We start from the raw sequence: 13,984 nt of genomic DNA, 5'->3' as shown, positions 1-13,984 counted from the left end.
CGACAAAGGTTCCAGTTTCGGCCATTCCAAACTACTAGTAACATAAACACTGAGATGTTCTATCCTCCAGTTTACCTACATTGATAAGCTGGGGACATGAGGGATGGGATTTGTGTGTTGCATGTTGTCCCCATCAGCTGATCAACTACAGGGTTTACTATCAGCTAAAACACTGCCTGACAGTCATGAGAGATATTGGAATACTTCACTGGTTAATCATCACACACATACTTAAAGGAGGACTGCAGGTAAGACAAAAAAGCAGTCCAAACAAATTCTTTTAAGGCAAAACATCATTATCTATCAAATGTTACCATAATTACAAGTTTACTTCAAACAATCTTGGCACCATTATCTATCAAATGTTACCATAATTACAAGTTTACTTCAAACAATCTTGGCACCATTATCTATCAAATGTTACCATAATTACAAGTTTACAAACAATCTTGGCACCATTATCTAATCTAATTACCATTATCACCATATCAAATGTTACCATAATTACAAGTTTACTTCAAACAATCTTGGCACCATTATCTATCAAATGTTACCATAATTACAAGTTTACTTCAAACAATCTTGGCACCATTATCTATCAAATGTTACCATAATTACAAGTTTACTTCAAACAATCTTGGCACCATTATCTATCAAATGTTACCATAATTACAAGTTTACTTCAAACAATCTTGGCACCATTATCTATCAAATGTTACCATAATTACAAGTTTACTTCAAATGTTACCATAATTATAAGTTTACTTCAAACAATCTTGGCACCATTATCTATCAAATGTTACCATAATTACAAGTTTACTTCAAACTAACCTAACACCATTATCTATCATATGTTACCATGTAGATCAATCCAACTGTTAACAATAACCACAATTGCATTGAGACAAAGTTTCACACATGATATTCATTACAGTAATTACAACTATCAAAATACAGGTATATTGAAATTGGGTACATATTGTTCACAATTCCCCTTTCAATAATGTTAATATGCCATTCCTAAAACCTGGTTGTTATTTTCAAAAACAAATATGACCTAAATGATGGAAAATAATACTGTTGAAATACAATATCGAAAATAAATTGGCCCGTTAATTGGCAACCTCTGAGAGACATATGGGACTCCCTCATATATTAGTCACCAAGGCAACCTCATTCCTTTTCGCAATCTTTTTCAACCCAGTCAGACAGCCTTTTTTCAAAATCCTCTTTTTTATGATATGCATGGCTATTCAATATAATGGGTTCTTTTTTTATTACTTATTTATGGACCCACTGACCTACAATTTTACCAATGCAAAATAGACATTATCGTAACCAATCGTTTTATCCTTCTGCTAGTGACAGTTAACACATTTCAGTTATACCATGAAATCATTGAGAGTCTCCTTCTTGGAAACCATTAACCAGCTAATGCAGAGATAGACTTCAGGGTTGGTACAGATTATCAGTCATCAAAGTTAAGCCATTTTAGGTGCTTTTCATGGCCCAATCAACAATTTTAAGGAACTATAGAAACACATATAACACCGAAGTGAGTGAGTGAGTGAGTATGGTTTTAGCAATATTCCAGCAACATCACAATATCACGGGGACACCAGAAATGGGCTTCACACAATGGGCCCATGTGGGGATTCAAACCGGGTCTTGACGGCCAACGCTTTAACCATTAGGCTACCAACGCTTTAACCACTAGGCTACCCCACCGCCCCATAACACCTAAGTAATTGAATACACACAGGTTGATCAAATGTAATAAGTCATAGCTACACTGCTGCACTGGGAAGGTTTTGCTTTGCGATGGAGATTAATTAACACCCACTGTCATTGCAAGGCTTTCTTATTATGTACTAGTTTCCTGTCACATCATAACTTGACAAGTTTTGCTAAATGTAGGTCCTTTTTAGTGCAAATCACTGACAATTAGGGCCTTTTCAAGGCTAAAACAACTTTTGTGCCTTTTTAGGGTAAAATGTCTAAATTTCCAGCTTCCTAAGCCTGTGCATACCCAAAGGTTCCAGGTGTCCTTGTCAAGATAAAATGTTGCAGCGACTGGCATCCCACACTGCTGTGTCACGCAGTGGCAGACAGACACAGCACTCCAGCACAGAGCTATGCGTTGTTCTCTGTGTGACTTGATACAACAAAGCACAGTAAACCATCACAGTTACATAGCCAGACTGGTATGTACATGCTGGTGATATGGGCCAAGAATCTCCCACTTACTCTTCCCATAATGAAGGTATGTGGACTGTCTCCAACAAAACCATACTCCCTTCAATAAGGGACCGGGGACTGTAACAGACAGATAATTCAAGATTCTGCACAATTTGGGATGGAAGGATTTGGAATTTTTGCTACAATCAGAATATATTATTGGCACTTGCATAAAGATATAATTCTTCGTAATGATCACATGACCTCCAGCATATTCAGCAAATATCCATTTTAGGTGTTCCTTTTTCTTTGGGCTTTTTTCAGTGTTTTTGTTTCGCAAAACCTGAAGGCTAATTTTCAAATATTATCATTTCATATATCATTTTGGGGAACGCGAAATTTCCTTTTTCTTAATCTCAGCTTTACATTTAGGGAGGTGACTCTTTTGTGTTTAAGCAAAATACTGGTTACCCCACAGGTAAAAGAGTATAATAAGAGTAAGAAAGTACTTCACAAGGAAACTATTTTAGGGTAGGTTACTTTGATATCAAACTATCATACTGTTCCCTGACCACCTCTAACACTCCGGCTCAGGTAACTTATGTTTTCTTCAAAACAGATTATTGGTTTTCTAAAACATCTTTGGATATATTACATCTGAGAGTGTTGTGTCTGAATTTATTGCACATATGAATTTATCTTTAACTTCTTATCAGCCTATCTTCCTCCTATGGGTAATGTCACCTGTCATGATATCCAATATATCGGATATTCAATTCCCTTGTTTACTTCACCATCCTCTGACACAGATGCTCTAAACAAATGCATCTTAAATCTGATGCTACACCTTAAACATATTTACTACATTTAGATAATATTATTATCAGTGGACACACTGAGCACTGCAAACTGCAATCCAGGAAGTTGATGCTGCCAAGACAATTTGTAATATACAAGTAATTTCAAGTAATAGTATCCAGCACATCAGCCCCAAGGCTCAAGGAATCGGTGTTTGGCATTCTGGTGCTCACATGTCATACTGAAGAAGGAAACTAGATCTGAACGATTATGGCTCTTGGTCTATCTTGGCATCCTATTTGACTCACAGAAAATTCATGTAGAAACGTCTCCCAGAATACTCCTTTGTAGTTACACCTGCATGCAGCCCTCAATCTGTACATACTAAAATATATGGGCACAAGAAAGTGTTGTTTACAAGTACATAAACTAAAGGTGTTATCTAGTTCTTGCAATGTTATAGTGTAGCAGGAACATATCATTGCCTCCATCATAATTTATAGTCCTGAGAAAAATGTCGGAACATCTTGCCATCAGCAACTATCCACTTTAGCGTAAGCAATGGGTGTTGGGTTTATAAACCATAAGTAGGTACTTTCTCTACTTTCCATTCACCCAACTTAAAGTGGTGTTTTTATCATAGCAGAAACAGTATCCCTGCTTCCTGGCTACAATTATCTCTCAACAATGTCAGCCTGAACCTCCCACAGAAAAACTAGCTGCTGCACATGTTAAAGCAATCAACATAACCGCATCGTGATCCGACACACGCCGCAATGTTTGTAAATAACACTCCAGACGCACCAACATGATATGCACATCAAATTAACATGGACTACATCATAATCATATCCATGTCTATCAGAGAGAGTTGTGGAATCACTTCCCCTCTCAACATAGTGATGACTAGTCTGGGGGCACTTCTCATTCCAGTTAAACCCATCAGTATAAATATATCTGCGGTGTATTTTGGCAGGCTATTAATGCATGACATGTGCACTACAGCACAACACATGCACACGTTGCTCGCATTTGTTACCGTCTGCTTCAATTTCTGCATGGCCGACATCAACAAAAACTTTGGAAGAACAAGAGAGGATCTTCTTACAGAAGCTGCACTTCCAGTGTTGCTTGTACAAGTTGGGGAGCTGGTGCACACGTACAACATAAACAGGACTTTGTGCTTTCCATTATAAAAAACAGTAAACGTCTGCTTCACTACAGAATACTATCAAGCATTGAACAGTCACAGAGGAGAGGAAATGGAAGCAGAAGAACACTGGCACATAGTTCCAACTGAGACAGATTCCCTGTAGATCTACACGCTTTCTCAGACAGGATCCATATTAATCACAACAGTCTCACTTACCATCCACACAACTGACATGTTTGTTAGACATTTTCAGGAAGGCAAAAATCCATTGAAAGTCAAGCAAGTTTCATATTGGACTTCAAAGGTTACTTCAAATGAGATGCTTTTTCTGCAGTATCTAATAACCTTAATGTTATCTAATGTTCACGAATCATAAACTTAAACCAGTTAAAGACACATCGTAAAATCAGCAAAGATAATTCTCCGTAGAAGAATCTTGTTACGGTCTTGTTACACCCTTGATGTACCATAAGTAATTATCAATAGTATTCTCGAACTGACAATTTGTTTAACAGTTGGAGGCATACATGTCAGTTGTCCTTTCATCAGAAGTCATGGAGAAATGTTAAATCAATATTATCATTAGTCAAGAATATTAATGACTTAGCTCCATAATTTGGGTATTCAGCCAAATTCTATTTTTCAGCACTGAATCAAGGATGAACTTCATCTCGCACACAAATCATGCCATACAATGTCATGATCTCACATCAATAAAGCAGCCAGACATAAAGACTGATTTTGACAGTGACAAGATCATGTCAGCTTTAAGGACAAGATTGTATTCATAAGGATTCAAAGAAACAAGTTTTCTTAAGTCAAACCAAAAAAATTATAATTTTGAAGCAATACAATAACAAATAACTTAGTTTGATGATGAACTCTTGTTTTACATTAACCTGAAGGGAGACAGACAAAGTTCGGTTTGCGAATAGAAATGTCATCTGGTGCCATTTGCATTTTTGACCGAAAACAATCTTTTGGCCTACTGTATCATATGACATGTTTGCCTTTGTGTTACACCTTATAACTTTACATACGATCAGATGATCAACTATTCATCAATATTACTCTATAAGATCATTTCTAAATCAACTCCACATTGGTACAATGATTGAAGCACATTTTTGTGTTCGTCACAGTGATATTATTGGAATAATGCTAAACTGGCTAAATGTGTGCACTTCTAAAAAGAACACTTGTCATTTGACGAAACATTGACTTACATAATTGTCATTCCTAACATGTAGTGAGTTAAGTTTTAGCAATGTTCCAGCTATATGGGGGGAGAACCAGATATGGGCTTCACATGTTGTGCCGATGTGGGGAATCAAACCTGGGCAATAGGTGTGATGAGCAAACACCTTACCAACTAGGCTACTCTTAAGTTCAAACAATTATGATTCCAAATGTCTTTTCATCAACAATGACTAAAAGTTACTATTTCAGTAAAACATACAAGTTCAGTTTGGGGCACCAATTCTTCAACTAAATCTCCATTTGGATTGCCATGGTAAGCAATATCCCAACTACATCAAGGCGAAATTCTTCAAAGGCATTTGGAAGTTGGTGTGGTGATACAAGACAAATGTTATGGATAACAGCTTCTGTATTTGTTTCTCACGACGTACAGCTGAAGAAGGGGCAAGAAAAACACCAGAAACGTTGTGAGAAACAAATAAAAGTTGTTGTTATCCACTTGTCTTGTATTACATCAATAATCACATCAAAATAGTGACGCTAATATCTTATCTGAGTTAATGATGCGGATCTTGTAGCGTTCACCGACACATGCAGATAATACATATTTAGAAGTTAGGAATATATCATTCCATATAATATATCTTATCTGAGTTAATGATCGCGGATCTTGTAGCGTTCACCGACACATGCAGATAATACATATTTAGAAGTTAGGAATATATCATTCCATATAATATATCTTATCTGAGTTAATGATGCGGATCTTGTATCTTGCCGCGTTCACCAGATAATACATATTTAGAAGTTAGGAATATATCATTCCATATAATATATCTTATCTGAGTTAATGATGCGGATCTTGTAGCGTTCACCGACACATATTTAGAAGTTAGGAATATATCATATAATATATCTTATCAAACTTTATAAAGAAACAGAACCTGTTATAAATTGAAGATTTTCGGCTACAATTGGCCAATCAGCATTTAGAATCATATGAGCCCGCATTCTCTTCCCACAGAGGTTACTCCTGTCATATCTTCCTACGTAATCTCTGTTCTAATACGGCCCTTTCATGGTGTGAGGGTCAAGACTCGTGATTGGAGGCAATCAGATTTAGTTGTGCAATCAGCGACGTTGTTTCAAAAGTGATCATTCGCAATGCCTCGGTAATTTCCGTATGCTTCGAGAAAACTAAACCTCTTCCCTTGCGCGATGCGCAAACGTTTCTTCTAGACAGAACTCAGTCATGTTATGGCGGATCAGTGGCGTCTCCATCGCCCTCGTTGACAACGGACAAGCTAGCCATTAAATGTCTTGTGTGTAATATCAACACAAGTCCCCGGCAGATGGGGGATATTTGTGGCCCCACATTTGCTTGTGTTAGTCAAGTTGAATCTAAGTCGATGTAACACGTGTTCTGATTGGATAGAAAGAAGGGAGATAATTCGTGTTGCGATCTTTTGCCGCTAGGGGATTTTACGAGAACCGGGAAATATGGCCGTATTAGAACAGAGGTTCGTAGGAAGATATGACAGGAGTAACCTCTGTGGGAAGAGAATGATGAGCCCGCTGTGACTACCGTCTTGCTAATATTGCTGGAATATTGCTGTGGGTGGTGTTAAACAACAAACAAATCACTGCTGCATGCACGGTTTAATCTCAGTTTACACTATCACTATCCCATTTTGTGATGTGAAAAGATTTCAATTTGAAACATAATATTGTTCAAAACTGTTGTGTGATAGAGCTGTCACATACATCTGTGATATGTGACACTCCTGCATCAATATAGGAAATGGGATTCCTCCTCAGACCTCCTACTGGCACCATGTGATATGATGGTATATAGCCAACCTGTCAATATGGTATTATACTACACCCATATAGAATTACACATTACAAATATTAGATATACAGATAGTTTGTAATGAGACATAATCTGAGCTGTATATTTATCACGAAATGAGGTTAGGGCTTTGTGATTTATTCTTTGTTTAACACCAAACTGTGTAGTCAGCAAATTAAATAAGTTTAACATGTATTACAGAGGGTTCCCAAACCAGGACACCCACATACCGTATATGACCGACAATAAGTCGGATCCGACTATAAGTCGGGCCCCTTTCTCAACCCTCTAAATTCTTGCCAAAACCATGCAACTCAAGTATAAGTCGGCCCTTTTCCCCGTACGAATCGGTATCGCCACCTCAATCTTCACGCCCGGACACGATGTTTAATGCGAAAATATATGCATGAAGCATTTTTGTCACAGGTCATAACCTAGCACGATACGTCAAATAAATCCCATAATCCCTGCTGTACCATTTATGTTAGCGCCATTGTTTTAGTTGTGGTATGTACTACCAGACTCGGCAAGAATGGGAATTACTCATATCTGTATTTACAATTTGATTCCATATTTGTGAAATTCATAGTGAGCAGATTCAAAATCCAAGGTGAAAACAAAATCTTAGGTTCAAATACACACCACAACACAGACATTTGTGTATGTTCACCTCATTACAACATAACACAATGAAAAGGTTGTATACTGACCACACCACAATGAAATGGTTGTAAACTGACCACTCCACAATGAAATGGTTGTATACTGACCACAACACAATGAAATGGTTGTATACTGACCACACCACAATGAAATGGTTGTATACTGACCACAACACAATGAAATGGTTCTATACTGACCACACCACAATGAATTGGTTGTATACTGACCATAACACAATGAAATGGTTGTATACTGACCAAAACACAATGAAATGGTTGTATACTGACCACAACACAATGAAATGGTTGTATACTGACCATAACACAATGAAATGGTTGTATACCGACCATAACACAATGAAATGGTTGTATACCACCACACAATGAAATGGTTGTATACACACAATGAAATGGTTGTATACTGACCATAACACAATGAAATAGGTTGTATACTGACCACAACACAATGAAATGGTTGTATACTGACCACAACACAATGAAATGGTTGTATACTGACCATAACACAAATGAAATGAAATGGTTGTATACTGACCACACACACAATGAAATGGTTGTATACCACAACACAATGAAATGGTTGTATACCAGACCACAACACAATGAAATGGTTGTATACTGACCATAACACAATGAAATGGTTGTATACTGACCACACAATGAAATGGTTGTATACACAACAATGAAATGGTTGTATACTGACCATAACACAATGAAATGGTTGTATACTGACCATAACACAATGAAATGGTTGTATACTGACCATAACACAATGAAATGGTTGTATACTGACCACAACACAATGAAATGGTTGTATACTGACCACAACACAATGAAATGGTTGTATACTGACCAAAACACAATGAAATGGTTGTATACTGACCAAAACACAACACAAAGAAGTGATTGTATATTGACCTCCTAACACAACATAACATAAAGAAAAGTATGCATATTGACCTCAACACAATACAAAGAAATATTTGAATGTTGACCTCAACAATAACTATACCACCTTACGACAAAGTTATCAGTTTTTATTTACAAACTTTCTTCAGCACACACATCAGAGCATACATAACATTTATTGTCAGGGTTGATTTGAGGTTAATATCCTGCAACTGGTATCATTATAAAATATTCAAAACTTTAAGTCAGGTAAAATATGAATTGGAAAAACACAATCTGGACTAATAAGGTAATTTTTCAAACAATAACATCCTTGTTACCAAAATCACAGAGCATATGAAGGCTTAATTCCAATTTTTAACCACTGAATTTACACATATTCTTTTGTACTGTTCATGTTTTTCAACATTTGTTCATCAGTTCATCGTGTTGTACAAACCTTTCCTCGCAGTCTTATTGAACAATGTTTAGGTTTCCTGTAAAGGGCAGAGCACTCAGAACATCACTGAGAAGATGGGTTTGGCTTGCTATCACTAATCAGTTAATGGGTTGAGAGGAGTAGATGTGAAAATGTTATGTCAACACATCTCACAATAGACCATTAGCACATTATACAGTTGAAGGGAGGTAACTCTTGCCACTTCAAAAAGGGCTGACTGAAAGTGATACAATGTACACTGTCAATGCATTAGGTTTCTGTTTGAAAGATGAGTCAGACAAGACAATGGCAATAAACTACTGGAAAATAGAAATATAACCCTGATTGGGTTAGATGGCTGACTTTGTGTGCTCTCTTAGGTGCCTGCAGCTGACTCTGAGAGTGTGGGTTGGGATCCTAAATGGGACTCAACCTAATAAAAGTATCCTTGTGTCATGTAAGTTCGATCACTTAAGAACTGTCGCTGAATTTTCAAAGTTTTATTCATATAATCTTATTTTCAAATCTCTTACCTCTAAACTTGTTTATTTATGTCAAACATTTCCAAAATCCAGGTATTTTTACTGCTTTTCACAATCGCAGCATGGCTGCCCTCTCACTGTCAACACAAGTGACCCAGAAAGCTACGTCACATAAGTTCGATCATATGATTGGCTGGCTTGTCGCGTAAACAGGATGACTTGTAAGGACGATCTCTTGTGTCAAATTCAGAGCTAGAGCAGTCCCAAGTAATTTTATGGATTTATGTCCATGAAACGATCATTTTATGTTTCAGTACTTCTAAAAACGATGAAAAGTCACAAATATTCAGCTTATATACAAGTATTATGCAGGGAATTATTCTTCAGGCTCATCGTGACGGGCATCAAACCTCAGAATGTAGACAAACACCACGAACTGGCTTGCAGAAACGTAAATGTGTTCTGTGCTGACATGTAGGGTGGGTACACTGTGCCCAGGTTGTATTTATCAATGAGGCAATAGCTCGAACTTCATCAGGTACATATTCACGGAAATTCTCAAAAAGCATTAAGTTTTCTATAAGAAATGGCCCTTACTTGTTTCCAAAGTTATATATTTTGACAAGGATATCACGTGTCTGGACATGTCACAGTTAGACCAGCAACGTAAACAAACAGAAGACAGGGGTGCTGTCAATTTACAACGTGTGAAATTTATACTGTTTACATTTTATTTGAGCTGATAAAGTTACATTATTGATCTAGGGTTAAAAAGTAGTTGTTTGCTGAAAATGAGCTATAACTTACATTTGGCAACTTGACACGAACAAATTTCCGGTCCAAACGAATGAAAGTGGTGTCACCAGAAGATCAAAGCTGCAGATATCGTAAGTTATCGCTACGTATTGCGACAATTACCATTCAAAGTGGGCGATCGAAGTTACATGACGATCGAACTTGTGTGACTTGACGATACTAGAATCTTTACTTTACTGAGAAAGTGTAACCCCAAATATAACATGTGTTACATTTGACCACTTTGTAAATGGTATTGTGTATTCATAAAAATAAATTGTTGTTAAACGAAACTATGTAAGGACAAGCCGTAACTGTTTTCCCCAGCACACATGGTTAAGAGGAAAGAAACATATGCAAAAGTTAAGTACAATGTAACAATGACTGTTCTACTTAGTAGATTCCAGAGAGTGCTCTAGATATAATACTTGAGGTTTCACCTGCCCTATTAGCACGGTAAGAATCTGTACATCTAACAGACTCACATGTTATTATAATAATCAACACATGTCATAGATAATTGTAGGCTTATTGCTGTGTTCAGTTTTAAAGCCCAGCATCCCGAGGAGTAAAAGTTACTTTGAACATAGACCTGCAAAGAATGAAGGGCCCAAGCATGTGTAATGCATAGGCGGATCCAGAAAGTTTCAAAGGGGGAGGTTCAGGGGGTTCAAACCCCCTGATCCCCACCTTGTCTCTGCCATTGCAAAACATAAACTTCAATGTGGTCTTTAGACATTTTCTAAAAGGGGGGTGGGGGGTCCGTACCCCCTGAACCCCCCATCTGGATCCGCCACAGTAATGTCTGAAAGCATAGGCTTCAAAGGCATATCTAATGCTGGCAGCATAGGTTCGTTATCAGGAGTTTAAGTTCTTAAAGGGGGTCAACTTGCATGAAAGAGGTACCAGAGCTTGCAACAAAACCTCACATTCAAATAGTTCAACTTTGAGAGTCCATCTGTGAGTGTGCGAATGGGTGCAAGAGTTGAACAACATTCAAACTATATCATGGGATGACAGTGTGATGTGGGAGAAAAGAAAGAAGTGATGAAGGTGTTGCCGACACCTATAAATACAGGCAAGGTGATGACAAACCTATAAAAATAATCCGGTCAAACTGGGATTTGAACCAATGATTGAAGATTTCGCACGTGTAAGGGACCCAACTCTGCAAAGCAATTAGCTCTACCTAAACACAACATTGCTCTCCCGAACCCCACACATGAGAAGTCCAACAAAACAGTAGCTGAGGCTCACCCAGATCACTTGTCCTGGAGCTTGGAGAAGAACCGAGAACCCATGCTGCCAAGTTTGTCATAGAGGGAGCTGCTGAGATCGGTCTGCGAGGACGACCTCGGCAACACAGCCTCCACTGCCAATGTCAGCGACTGATTTCCTGAGTCTAGTCCCTGTCAAGTAGAGCGTTATGCAAGTATGAGTAGGTTGTATAGAGATAAATGGTGATAGTGTGAGTGGACATGGACAAAGGATTCAGTTCTCTGTTTTAGGGGAGACTCATTGTGACACTTCACTTACTGATTGTCTGTGACATAGCCGCTACAGGGATAACCTGATTTGTTTCAGGGGACAATGAGGACATTGAGGACATTTTCACACATTACTGTAGAATATCTGTGAAGGGATGTAAATCTGCAGAGAGGACCTGCTCTGTTTTTGAAGACAAGGATATTTTGACACATAACTTAACCCAGTGATTATCTATGTGGAAGCATAAGTCTGCAGTAAGAACCTGCTCTACTTTAGGGGAAACAGGATGTTCTGACATCACTTACACTACTGTTTGCTTGTTTTGAGTGATATTGACTTCATTTACCCTAGGACCCGTGAAGGTCTGGGTTAGAATGAACCTTCAGTAAGCCATGCTTGTCGTAAGAGGCGACTAACGGGATCGGGTGGTCAGGCTCGGTGACTTGGTTGACACATGTCATCGGTCCCCAATTACGCAGATTGATGCTCATGCTGTTGATCACTGGTTTGTCTGGTCCAGACTCGATTATTTACAGACCACCGCCATATAGCTGGAATATTGCTGAGTGCGGCGTAAAACTAAACTCACTCACTTACTCACTTACCCTAGTGATGGTCTGTGAGGGGACATAACTCTGCATGGAAGACCTGTTCTGCTGGGTGCTGAGTGGCAGCAGTGGGAATCTGCTATTACAGGAGGACAAAGGCAGGACATTGTGCTGCTCGTGTTGACCAGCAGCAGGTGCCCTCCCTGTGGACAGAATACTCTGCTTGTCCAGGGCAGCCAGGGAACCAAATATCACCTGCAAGTCATCAACATGTCTTAGCAAGGCAGTTACTGACATCATCATAAAATATCACACAGAAAACTGTACTAACATTCAACAAGTTCACATCTGCTAATATTTCAGATTTAAACAAAACTCTCACAAAAACTTGAATAATCCTTTACTCAGGGAAGAGAAAATTCCTTGTGCCAAAGAAGGAAGAATAACTATTTAGCATGCAGCAGTCAGTCTGGGATACAATCCTTGATGAGTGCCAAATACTTCACTACTACTACATTGCAAGAGAAATATAGACATAAGGATTCTGTAGTTTGCCTTTCAAAATCTACACTGGTACAGCACACCAGGAAAATTATTATTAATCTAGGAAAATAGCATATGTTGATTACATAAAGTAGAACTTGTGATGATATCACTCTGTTAGATCACAGATAACCATAACATGCTTAAACGTTCACTGGATTTGCAAGTGCTTAGACAACACATACCATGGTTCCACACCCACAGCAGACTTGGGGAAATCTATTCTAGTCTAAGCTGTAATATGTCTGTATTCTGTCTATGTACTTACTGCGGTCCTCTGGCTCTGTCTGTGCAGGTTGACCTGCATGTAGGGAGAGAACACATCCAAGTCGAAGGGGTCGACCACCTCCTCCAGGGACTCACAGATAGACTGAGCTTTCTTCTGGAATGTCTTGCTGGTCTGGAGAAATAAGAACATTTGAAAAATATTGGGTTGGAAATATCACCTGCCCGGCATAATATGAAAACCATCCAACCATTATGATCATGAACTAAAATACATCCCAGATTAGTTACCATCAACTGTGGTGATTTTCACATACAAAGATGGATCAAGGTTTCCAAAAGAAGTACGTTTATCAGGCATCTTGGGAAAATATTCTTACAATGCTTAAAGCAGGTTCTTATTCTCTTACGTTCGGGATGTATCTTGACATTAGAGTCAATGCCATACAATAAGCCTCTTCCTCTGAATGGTCAGTGAGCTACAAGTCACCTCTACAAAACCATACTATTCGTTTGGATGACATGACATACATGTTGAAAATTCTTAACATCAATAGGAAACTTTTCCTGAAATTTCCTTCAGACTTTGGGCTTTCCTTCAGACTGGGTTGAGAGATCATCCAAATTGGGTTTAAAAACAGATCTTGCAAGCATACTGCAACATCACAATCTGGTAACATTCCCCATTCATGAACAAAACATACACAATACTCAC

At 38.2% G+C, this 13,984-nt stretch overlaps 1 protein-coding gene across 1 annotated transcript in view; it reads right to left on the bottom strand.

The window, feature by feature from the left end:
- Positions 1–13,984, bottom strand: part of LOC124268987 (conserved oligomeric Golgi complex subunit 1-like) — a 76,844-nt gene that overhangs the window by 29,813 nt on the left and 33,047 nt on the right. Inside the window, 3 exon segments of the mRNA XM_046704021.1 lie at positions 11,723–11,874; positions 12,559–12,756; positions 13,313–13,444. Coding sequence (XP_046559977.1) covers positions 11,728–11,874; positions 12,559–12,756; positions 13,313–13,444 — 477 coding nt within the window. The 3' untranslated portion in view covers positions 11,723–11,727.

The sequence above is a fragment of the Haliotis rubra genome, unplaced genomic scaffold (assembly GCF_003918875.1).
Source record: "Haliotis rubra isolate DU_JTF1 unplaced genomic scaffold, ASM391887v1 Scf141, whole genome shotgun sequence".
In the NCBI taxonomy this organism is placed as follows: domain Eukaryota; kingdom Metazoa; phylum Mollusca; class Gastropoda; order Lepetellida; family Haliotidae; genus Haliotis; species Haliotis rubra.
The sequence above is the reverse complement of the archived record's forward strand: the minus strand, read 5'-3'. Positions and strand labels throughout refer to the sequence as shown.